Source organism: Monodelphis domestica, chromosome 1 (assembly GCF_027887165.1).
Source record: "Monodelphis domestica isolate mMonDom1 chromosome 1, mMonDom1.pri, whole genome shotgun sequence".
Classification (NCBI taxonomy): domain Eukaryota; kingdom Metazoa; phylum Chordata; class Mammalia; order Didelphimorphia; family Didelphidae; genus Monodelphis; species Monodelphis domestica.
The window spans coordinates 172,020,313-172,032,774 of record NC_077227.1 but is presented as its reverse complement, the minus strand read 5'-3'; the positions used below and the strand labels follow the sequence as shown (position 1 = coordinate 172,032,774).

At 34.8% G+C, this 12,462-nt stretch overlaps 1 protein-coding gene across 1 annotated transcript; it reads left to right on the top strand.

The window, feature by feature from the left end:
- The first annotated feature begins 9,812 nt into the window (after positions 1-9,812).
- On the top strand, positions 9,813-10,736 carry LOC100028941 (olfactory receptor 4Q2-like). The gene has a single exon (XM_007506655.2). The coding sequence runs from the start codon at positions 9,822-9,824 to the stop codon at positions 10,734-10,736; it is 915 nt and encodes a 304-aa protein (XP_007506717.1). The 5' UTR covers positions 9,813-9,821.
- Positions 10,737-12,462: the final 1,726 nt, after the last annotated feature.

The window sequence follows — 12,462 nt, the reverse complement described above, 5'->3', positions numbered from 1 at the left end:
TTAAGCAACACTGAATGAGTAGAGAGGAGAAAAGAAAGTGAGAACTGTGTTCACAGCCTTATGGAATGGCTCATCCCCTCTCGTTGCTAAAAGTATTGTAATTTAAGAAGATTCAATTGATGCAGGTCATTTATTTTTTAATCCACAAGACAAAGAAAATATAAATAGGATAAAAATTTTATTTCAAAATAAAATTATAATATATTTTAATCAGTTTATACACCTTATCCTTTTAATCTGAAGGGGAGCAAGGAGTCAATTTTCTTGCCAATTATAGGGGTTTTATGGGTTAGAAGAACATGTGAAATCATTGGACTAGATTATATTCTTGGTTTATCATTAGTTCAGTAGATGAGAAGATGATTGGTAGTGACTGAAAAATTACACAGTTATATTCTATAGAAACAACTCCAATAGGCAATAGTAGCCCATCAATTAAATTCATTTCCTTTAGGAATTTGATCTTATGTCTTTGTTAGTGATGATGAACATTTTAAAGATGGTGTGCTATGTTTCACCCCACCCCAGAGACCTTGTGCTGTGCCCCACCCTCCCACCAAGTGCCATACAGAGGAGGGAGAGAGTGCTCCCATTGGTCTGTTGGGCATAGGGGTGAGTGATGTGAAAAAATGTCATTAGGCATGGTGGAGACAGGGAAGGGAGTAATTCTGCCTCTAGTAATGATCTCTTGGGAGGCCATGGGAGGGCAGCAGCATGCCTACAGAGAATGTTCTGAGTGCCATCTTTGACATGCATGACATAGGTTCACCATCACTCGTCTAGGAAGTCATCCCATAGGATGAAGGAAACTTGGGATGAACTTTTACTAAGGAGAAATGTAAAATATCATTCCTTGAAGGCTTTTATCACAAAGGATCACTACCTCTGTCTGGACAAAATTTGAGGTCATTTAGGACCTGGCACAGTGCCTTAAATATTAGGAGGAGTTAAATGTTTTAGGAATTGAATTGAATTAAATCTAGTCACAATGATTTGAGAGACTAAAGAAAAAAGTTTTTGTTGGGTTTAGCATCAGGAAAGAGAGATGAATTCAAATCTTATCTATGATAAATACTAACTATAAAATCATAAGCAAGTCACTTAGTTAGTCTGAGTCTCAGTTTCACTGTCCTTTTAGTAATATTTGTATTCTATGCATCTAACAAGTTATAAGTATAAAATGAGATAATATGAAAATAAGGCACTTTATAAAGTTTGGACTATTAGGATGGTGGATATAAAATGATGATAATGTGTACACTCAAGGGTATTACATTTTTAGCTTAAAATCAGTTCTACAGGGAACAGCCATATTTAAACAATATTTGCATTTATTATGACAAGTAAAATAATCACAAAATAGCCAACATGTTAATTACAATGTCAGATCCTTGAGAGCAGGGACTATTTTGTTTTTGTCTTTATCTACCTAGCACATAACCCAATGGCCTGGTACACAGTAGTAGTTTTTAAAAAGAAGTATTGATTGATTAATTGTAGTAATCATGCTTATCAATTTCTTTTATTAAACTTAGTATGAATTTTAGAGGGCTTTAAAGTCATTTCAATTTATTTTTAGAACTCCCTACTGGACTGGATGGGAACAGGGTCCATTCATCAGGATCATACCTTATTAAAGGGACTTTGCCCAAACTTGTTTTGTGACATGGTAGTGTCACCTTAATTCCTATATTCACTAAATATAACAAAAGATTTTAAATATTTTGTGGCTACTCTCTTAAATGAAAAGAAAAATAAGAATATCTGTTCTCTAGTAAAGTTAATGAAAAGAGGTATGTGAGTAAATGTGAGTAAATAATTTAAGAATTTATATAACACATGTGCTCATAAATGTCACTATGTTTGAGGAACTCAAACCTCACAAGTGGTCAACAAACACTAGATTATGTCTGTATGGGAACTTCTGCTCTAAATGTGTGGTTACTTGACTAGTGCCTCCTGTCTTAATTAGTCATGCACATTACATTAAAATAATGTTCTAAACACATTTGTGTTTATATATTTTTTGAAGTTAACTATCGAATTATAAGGTTTGAAAAAATATGCTTTCAATGGGAAGAGCTCCTAATGAGTAAATGAATTTTTAAAAAAGAGTAAGCATAGACCTACACTAGTTCATTAATAGAACTTTTATTTATTAGATATAGAAGCATACAGATGTTCATGAATTTGAGGTGGAATGGATCTCAGAGGTCATTTAGATGAGTATGAAGCTCAATACTTGTTATTTACTACCTGGGTGACCTTTTACAAGTTTCTCAAATTCTCTGAATCTTGTTTTCTTCCTCCATAAAATAAGAGACTCCAACAGATGATCTCTAAGGTCCTTTACCAATTCTAACTCTAATTATAATTAAATAAACATTACTACTAGTGAAAATGTTGTTTGTGAAACAATGGTTCCAATTACCATCCCTGTGAATTCCCTGAACAAAATATTCCTTCCTAGGTTCTATTCCCTTCTGTGTTTTGTCCCTTAGTTACATGTAAGCTTCTTGAGGTCCAGGACACTCTTGCAAGTTTGTATTTGTATCCACATCAATGACACTTCTTTTTTAAAAATTTATTTGTTTGTTACAGTTAACTCCTTCCTTCCCCCTGCCAATTAGAGAAGGTGTCATCTGAAAAAAAGATATATACATACATATATATATATGTATACATATATGTATTATTTATTTGTATTTATCAGTTTTCTTTGAAGGTGGACATAACAGAAGTCATCCCTCAAACAATATTTCTGTTGCTGCATATGATGTTCTCTTGGTTCTGCTATTTCACTCTTCATACTTTCATATAGATGTTCCCATGTTTTTTTCAAAATGAACTCTTCATTATATCTTATAGCATAGTAAAGCACATCACATTCATATGCCACAACTTGTTTAGCCATTTCCCAATTGATGAGCATCCTTTCAATTTCCAATTCTTTGCCACCACAAAGAGAGCTGCTATAAATATTTTGGAACATATAGGCTCTTTTCTTTTCCCCCTCATCACATTAGAAAATGAAACTAATAGTGGTGTTATGTTAAAAGATATGTACACTTCTAAGTATGTAATAATTTTTTTCATTCTCCACCATTACTCTAGATGTCTGTTATACAACCACCACAGCAAAAATGTATTATTAATTTTAATTTATTTTATATTATATATATAATAAATAAATTTAATTTAAATTTAATTAAAATAGCAGACATGTAAAAATAATTTTAATGGGGGCAGCTAGGTGGCTCAGTAGATTGAGAACCAGGCCCAGAGATGAGAGGTCCTGGGACTGAATTTGGCTTCAGACACTTCCTGTGTCTGGGGTCCAAGTGACCCTAGACAAGTCACTTGACCCCCATTACCTAGCCCTTACCACTCTTCTGCCTTGGAACCAATGCAAAGTATTGATTCTAAGACAGAAGGTAAGGGTTTAAAAAAACCAATAATTTTATGTATATACATATAGATTGCCTAATTTGATTCTAACTACCCCTTGTGAAAAAGATAGTACAAATATCATTACTTATACTTCTTTAGGTGAGGAAACTGTGACTCAAAAAGAGTCTTGTTCAATCGCATAGCTATTATCATAGAGCTGGGACTTACCCAATATGGCCATAAATAGTCAGATACAGGCTACACCAGTACTGTAATGCAATACATATTTCCATATTCCTCATGCCATGAAAAATACATATCACACACACAATAAAAAAAATCATGAAATAAAGTGAAAAATGGGATCCTTTGATCCTTAATCAGATTCTAATCAGTTCCTTCAATGGATGGATAGCATTTTTCATCATGTGGTCCTTGGGGTTTTCTTGGAATCTTGCACTGCTAATAATAGTTGAGTCCCTCACAACTGTTATCATACAACTTTTCTGTTATTGTATAAAAAATGCAATTTTCTGTTACTGTTCACTTTACTTTGCATCACTTCATTGGGGTTAGAGTCTTCTAGGGACTTAAAAAAATGATCATCCTGTTGTAATTTCTTATGGTACAACAGTATTCAATTTCAACTACAAACCACAACTTGTTCATCCATTCCCCAACTTGTGGGCACCTTCTCAGTTTCCAGTTCTATGTCACTACAAAAAGTGCTGCCATAAATATTTTTGTACAAGTATGTGCTTTTCCCTGTCTTTGATTTCTTTGAGATATAGATCCAGTAGTGATATTGCTGAATCAAAGGGCATACAGTTTTATGGACCCTTTGCATTTCCCAAACCTTACTTTTTAAAGTACTAAAATTTCAAAAATAAAAATTAATGGAAATATATATTTAATTGCACTACATATTTTCCTGCCTTCTTAAACATATTTAAAATAATTTAACCTTTTTCTAAAATAGTATCTCACATTTACATAGTACCTTGAGGTTCTATAAGCACTTTCTGAGAGAAAAAGAGAAAGCTTTGGTTCTGGACTTGACAATCTGAATCAAGACATAGTTGTTGTTGGTTTTTTTTTAGTATCTAGATCTATAACTTGAAGTAACTTCTGAGTTCCTCTAATTCCCTCACTTTATATTTATCTGAAGTCCTGAGAGGTGAAGCAACTTCCCCTTGAGTAGTCAGAAGTATTGTTAACTCAAATTCAGATTCTCCATTCTAGTCAGCATTTTTTCTACACAACACTGGCACTGCTTAACTGCCTAATTAGGTTTAGGTATAACCCTTTATTTAGCTAAACCTCAATTCACACATTTAGAAAAGGAAAGTTGTTGGACTACCTTATCTCTGAAGCCTCTTATAGACTTATTCTATAATCTATATTCTAAATTCTATAATCCCAGGTAGGTAATACAAGTTGTATTACTCCCAATATGGAGCTCAAGAAACTTAAAGTTGTTATGTATGTTTGAGATCCTAGATTTAAATCCATAGTCCCATGGACTTTCTGTTCTCCACGTACTTTTTCTAATTATTATATTTTTATTGTACTAATTGTCCCACTAATTCTGTTCTGTTTATGCTAACAATTGAAGTTGACTATGATTTATGCAAATCTATCTGATGGAAAACTAAGTAGTCTCTAAGAAAAAGAATTGAGTTGAACTAAAATTTGCCACAGATCTAAAGACAGATTACAAATCATCCTAAAATTGTATTACTTTATTTCCATTCCTTCCCTCACTTAGGTGGGTCCCAGACAAATTATTCTCCCACTGTCCTAGCTCTTCACTTTGCTGAGGAAGAACATGTCAGAGCAAGTTGATTTCTGGTTGTTATCTTTAGCCAACTATACCAATGCCTTATTCTGCCCATAGACCCAATAGCAAAGAGGAGAGCATAATATCTCTCCTTAATGAGAGCCAGCAATATTCCCACCACCATGATCATTATTTCCTTCCATCACTCTCTCAGTCCCTTGCCTCCTCTTCCTTTCCAAGGTCCCAAACAATATATTCAGAACTTGTTGAGGAAAGCATGTGGCTAAAAACAAAATTTTAATGAGTACCTTTGGGATTTAATTGTCAAGGGCTGAATCCCTAAATCCCTTGAAACAAGATTCCCCATAATGGTCAGTGGAAACACATGATTGCCTTGACTCATTTGGTAATCTTAACTATCAAGATTTTTGCTACAACTATTAATACTGCCTGTCCAGCATGATCATGATGTCTGAGAGACTAAACTTTGAAACTTAAAGGTAGGTACTTTTGACATTGATAGATGAAATTATAGATTGTAAAAATCTATATGAATGAATGAAATCCATGCTCTAGCCTACTGGAGTCTTGCCTCAAGGTACTGTTCTTATTACCATCTCTCCCAATACTGATGTTTTTATTTTTTTCTCTATAGGTTAAATTATTTTCTTTTTATCCAGAACAATTCTGGCTTACAGAATCTAACTTTTTCCCCCAAAGGGAAAGATTGTTCTGCTAAATACACTTTGTAAATTTAAAAGATAGAAGAGTAAATTTTTGGCTTGAGAGTCAGTGAAAATATGTCCAAATCACCTTGTCACTTAGTACCTGTGTGACATTGGACCAGTAACTTAGTTTCTTTCAACCTCAATTTTCTTATAAGTAAAATAAAAAGGTTGAACTAAATAGTTCTAAATTCCCATCTAGCTTTAAATCTATGCTTATTTATATTCACTTTTGAGGGATATTTTAAGGGGGGGATATTTGCATTGGGAAAGGTTGAAAAAGTAGCCTCCAGAGTCATTAGATTATAAAAGAATAGATTCAGTGATATAAAGAACCTCAGAGTCCACTAGTTAAACTTTTTACATTTTACAAATTAGGAAACAATCTCAAAGTTCTTTGATCCCTTCTAGTATAAAACACTATATATATATTTTCATGAATATAAACTTCAAAGAATACTAGATTTCAGAGGACCCTTCTGGATTATTTAGCAGCCTTAATTTTATAGAATAAGAAACTGAAGCTCAAAGAGTTATCAAAATGCCTCATAATAAATTTAGTAGTTGAATTTGAATTATAGGGTTTGAATTATAGGTTTACTCCAACAATAAGACAATGCTTCAGAAGAGTTATAATTCCTTGGATGTAGTTACTTCTTCCAAAATCAGAGGTTATATCCCTTTGGAAATAGTCTCCAAAAGTTGCTGTGGCAGACAAACAATCAAAAGTACACAAAAATTCATTACCTTTCATTCATACCCATCAATCTTATGATGATGGGCTTCTTTAATTTAGCTTTGTTGTTGCTGTTTGGTCATATCTGACTCTTCGTGAACTCATCTTTTCTTAGAGTAGTTAGCAATTTCCTTCTCCAAATTGTTTTACAGATGAGGAAACTGAAGCAAACAAAATTAAGTGACTTACCCAGGGTCATACAACTAGTGGATGAGGCCAAATTTCAACTCAAGTCATCCTGACTCCTGATCCAATACTCTATCCACTTGGCCACCTACCTTCAAAGCATTCTTTTAAAGGCTTTTCAAGGGGACAGCTAGGTGGCTGAGTGGAATGGGGATCCTTTTCAATTAAGAAGCAAATATCAGACATTGTGGTCAGCCGGTACAGACTAATAGAATCTGCATTTCATATTACTTTTGTGATATGAAGAGGGACAAAATGACACAAAAATAAAGTTTAGTATAAGGTGAGAAGAGTTAGTTTTGATTAAATAGGTTAACAATAAACTAAATATATGTTTTCTAGTTATATATATTTCAATTATTTTAACTAAGCTAAAATATTTTATTCCTTTTGATATTGTTAAATGCAAGTGTACATTACATCACTGACATAAAATAGTATGCCATCATTATTTCAGTCAGTGGCATCACCATTTGCTCACTTTCTTTTGTCTGAAATCTTGGTCCTGCTCAAAATACTTTGATGCCTATTGTCTACCCCCCCAAAAAAATCCCTGTTGTTCAAGGTCCTCCACATAACTGTACTTGACACAACTATATTTACCAAAAAAAAATTTTTTTGTATGATTCCCTTAATTCTATATACACTTCTGCCTCCCATGAACCTTTACTTTTTTCCTGCCTCTATATATTTGCTTACATTGTTCTCTACTCCAGGAATATTCTTTTTGTCTTTATCAATGAAATTCCTATCTATCTTTTGAAATCCCCACTAAAAAACTTTTGCCTTCTTCTAGTAGGCATAGCACATAGCTGTACATCTCTCTAATGCATTTTTATGTATTATCATGTTTCATAGATATCCTTATACATGCCTGGTCCCAAAATAAGACTTGAAAATTCCATCAGGACACAAAATATTCCATTTGTAATTTTCCTTCATGTATTTATACTCAGCAAATGCTTACTAAAAGTTTTATGAAGTGAATTTTTTGAAACAAGAAAGAGAATCGTTGTACCTTCTGAGAAAAGTGTTGGTCAATAATTAACATTAAAAGCCCTCTCTCATCTAATTAGACATTTTTTCACCCAGAAAACTATTATTTTTTGCTAGAATGAGTTAAATTTGTACCCACAAGTTCACAGACACTTGAAAATTTTAGCACAAAAATTTCATTTCTTCAGATTAAGCCCACAATCCCTGTTAAAATGCAACCCCTTCTGAAAATAGTAGTATTTCTTTTACACATTTAATAAAAACAAATTTCAGATGCTTTCTCGAGAATAAGCAGAGAGAATGAAAACACTGGACTCTTGAACAGGGAGGACCCCTATGAAATCAAATGAGACGATATAGGGAAAGCATCTCATCACATTGCTTGTATCTATCTTCTTCATTCTACTCATATGGCTAAATTCTTACTCTTATTCTTACTTGGACTGTTGCAATAGCCTCCTAATTGGCCTCTGTTTTAAACCTTGCATTTCTCTAATCTATCATACATTCAGCTGTCAAAGGACATTTATGTTGTATGCATTGGCCCATGTCACTCCTTTGCTCAAGAAGCTTCAGTGAATCTCTGTTGTCTAGTGTCTTCAAAGAACATCCATCTGCTTCTTTTTTTTTAAAACCTTTACCTTCCATCTTAGAATCACTACTATGTATTGGTTCTAAGGCAGAAGAGCAGTAAGGGCTAGGCAATGGAGGATGAGTGACTTGCCCAGGATCACATAGCTAGGAAGTGTTTGAGGTCCCATTTGAACCCAGAACCTCCCATCTCTGGACTGGCTTTGAATCCACTAAGCCACCCAACTGCCACCCCCTCTTCTGTTTCTTATTGTAAAATTTTTGACCATCTGACTCCAGTCACTTTCTAGGATTACTTTGCATGACCTTCCTTTCTATAGTCTACATTCTAGTCAAATAAGCCTATTTATTGTTTCCTGTACATGACATCCCATCACTGTTCTTTGCTATTTTGAATTTTATTGTTGTCCTTTATGGCAGGAAAGCACTTCATTTTATCCTCTATTTCTGTGAATCCCTAGTTTTTAAGAGCTAACTAATACATAAGATCTATTTTGACCCCTCCATTTGCCAGTACCTTTTGAAATCCTTTAGGCATATCTTTTCTCTGTATAGGTCAACATGAAATGATGGATAGAGAGTGAACTTTGGATCCAGGAAGACCTGGAATCGAATTCCATCTCTGAAAGTTCTTACCTTTCAGCCTAGGCAAATCATTTAACCATTCAGTGCTCTAGGCAACTCGAACAGTAGCAAGGTGACATCTGGCATTTTCAAAAAGGTTTTTTTTTAATCTTTGTGATCCCTGTGTCCAGTGAAATTCCAAGTCTAGTGTCTTCCTATATTCCATATTTACATGGTTTCCCCAGAATAGAATGAAAATTTTTTGAAAGAAGTGACTCTTCTCTTTTTGCATGTGACAGAATCACCAGAATATTGCCTGATAGGCACCTAATAAATGCTTGTAATGAAAACTTAAAGTACTCTATAAATACCAACTGTCATTACATATATTTTATTTTATGTATTAGCTAATATACTCTATACAAATAGACTATCTTATAGTATAGATTGCATATTATAATGGTATATTATTTTAAAATACTATATTTTAATGGACTATAATTGTAATATACCATTGTATCATATGCAATATAATAGGCTATATACTACATTATATAATGCTATGTTATAATAATTATAATATTTTTATATTTTATAAAATTATTATACTATTATTATGGAAAGTGCCCAGATTGGAAGACTTGGACCCAAAATAGAAACTGTACCTAGCTCAGAGCATTACTTGTGGAAAATGACACTGACTTAGGGAATGTATGGTGGGCACCGCGGAGAGATGAGGCCACTTCTGAATCAAGGTTCTAAACTTGACATAAAACCACTTTCTTGTTCCCTTTCTGTATAGATTTCTAATTCCTATTCTTTAACCTTTTCTGTATAGGTGGAGTCAGCTGTAATGGGGCAGGGAAATCAAACAGTGGTGAAAGAATTTGTCCTGGCAGGACTATCACAGACACCTGTAGGTCAAGCAGCGCTCTTTGTATTGTTCCTCTCCTTCTATGTCTTGACCTGGGTGGGCAATGCACTCATCATGGTTACAGTGGCTTCTGAAGCTCGTCTGCATTCATCACCAATGTATTTCCTCCTTGGCAATCTTTCCTTCTTGGACCTGTGCTATTCATCAGTGACTACACCCAAACTTCTAGTTGACTTCTTGGCAGAAAATAAACTCATCTCTTATGGACAATGTGTTGTACAGCTCTTTTTCTTGCATGTTATTGGCGCGGCTGAGATGTTCTTGCTCACAGTTATGGCATATGACCGCTATGTTGCCATCTGTAGACCTCTTCACTACACCACCATCATGAACAGGGGAATTTGCTGTGTGTTGGTGATTGCTTCCTGGATGGGTGGCTTTGTACATTCTTTAGTACAGACAATACTGACTGTCCGCTTGCCTTTCTGTGGACCAAACCAGGTAGACAATTTCTTTTGTGATGTCCCTCCAGTCATCAAACTTGCCTGCACAGACACCTTTGTCATTGAGTTGTTGATGGTGTCCAACAGTGGCTTGATCTCTACCAGTTGTTTTGTAGTTTTAATTTCTTCTTATGCTGCCATCTTGGTGAAGATACGTACCAAGGAGGGAAGAAGCAAGGCACTTTCCACCTGTGGCTCTCATCTAATGGTAGTGACACTCTTCTTTGGGCCATGTATCTTCATCTATGCTCGACCTTTTTCTACCTTCTCTGTGGACAAGTTAGTTTCTGTGTCCTACAATGTTATAACCCCCATGTTGAACCCACTCATCTATACCCTAAGGAACAAAGAAGTTAAGTCAGCAATGAGGAAAGTTTGGACCCAGTATTGAATTATCTGGTGAAAACCAGAGGCATGAAGAAATGGTGTCTAGACAGAGGATGCTAATCCTAATGTTGGGTGTGCAAATCTTTAGTCTTCCAGTAGTATACATTAAGATAGTAACTTAATTATTTAGTTTTCATGCACCATTATTCTCTACCTATTGTTATAATTAAAATGTGGATTTGAGTCCCTATCACTGTCATTTTTTTAAACCCTTACCTTCTGTCTTAGAATCAATACTGTGTATTGGTTCCAAGGCAGAAGAGTGGTAGGGCTAGGCAATGGGGGCTAAGTTACTTTCTCAGGGTTACACAGCTAGGAAGAGTCTGAGTTCAAATTTGAATCTAGGACCTCCCATCTCTAGGCCTGGCTCTCAATCCACTGAGCTACCCAGCTGCCCCCCCCCCCCGCTCTCCTCATTGTCTTTAAAAAAATTTTATTTGTCATTTATTCTGTCTTTTTAATGAAAACATTTAATCCATTATGTCACTCAAAAAACCCCAACCACTCTACAGTTGCCCATTGCATTCCAAAGTCCATGGATAGCTGGAAATTTAAAAAAAAAACCCTACCTGCATAGCCTTATTTCCTCCATATCCCTTCAGGTATATTTAACCACTCTTCCCAAATATATGCCCTTTGCCTTTCTTTCCTTTTGCCTTTGTTCTGTACCATTTCCTAAATCAGTATTGCTCCCCTCCTACATTTGTACTTGCTAGTGTCCTTCATGTCATTCAAGGCCCAGCTCTAATGCTATATTTCCCATGAAACTTCCTAAGCCAAAAGTAACCTATTATCACTCTTTTGGACTCTCAAAGCATTTTGTGCATACTTATCAATTTACTATGTAATAACAATAGCATTAATATAGTGCTTACTATGTTCTAGTCACTATGCTAAGTACTTTACAAATTTTATGTCCTCTGATTCTCATAGCAACCCTGAAAGATATGTGCTATTATTTTGTCAATTTTATAGTTGAGTAAATTGAAACAAATAGAAGTTAAGTGACTTGTTCAAGATCACAAGGCTAATAAATGTATGAGGTTGCATATAAATACAGATCTTCCTGACTCTATGCACTGTGCTACCACCTGCTTGCATTATTGTTGTGTTCACTTGCTCTTATTGTTCTTGACAGCATGGATTATGCCAATCTTTCTCCTCAATAAACTAACTTCTTAGAGACTGTGTAAACCTTAAAATTTCACAGACTTATGAATGTTAAAAATTTTACTCCACATCAAGGAATCCTCCAATTCCCTACTTGAAATAATTCCCTATCAGATAGTGAGAACTCTACATGAATGTGAAAACTCCTTGCTATGGGAGTATCCCTACTCTACCCCTACTTAAGACTGCTTTAGGGGAGAAAACTCCTTGCTATGGGAGGACCTAGATTCCACCCATACTTAAGACTGCTTTAGGGCAGAAAACTTCTTGCTAAACAATGAAAGTACTTGAAAACCATACTTATAAAGGAAAGGAGTTCTTTGAGCCATGCCTGTTTTTGGAATTGATACAATGGAATGCTAGGTGCCTATAAAGGTGGGGCAACTTGTAAACTACTTAGACCTAAAAGGTGAAAACTTACTCAGAGGTTTTCTCTTAATGAAATTAGTAGACACAGCAGCATTTTTTTTCTGACTTACTAAAGAGATTAATCTACTCAGCTGTGAATTCAAAATGGACTGTCTTTTGGAAAACATCTACAGTGATTGGTAGATGGAAGA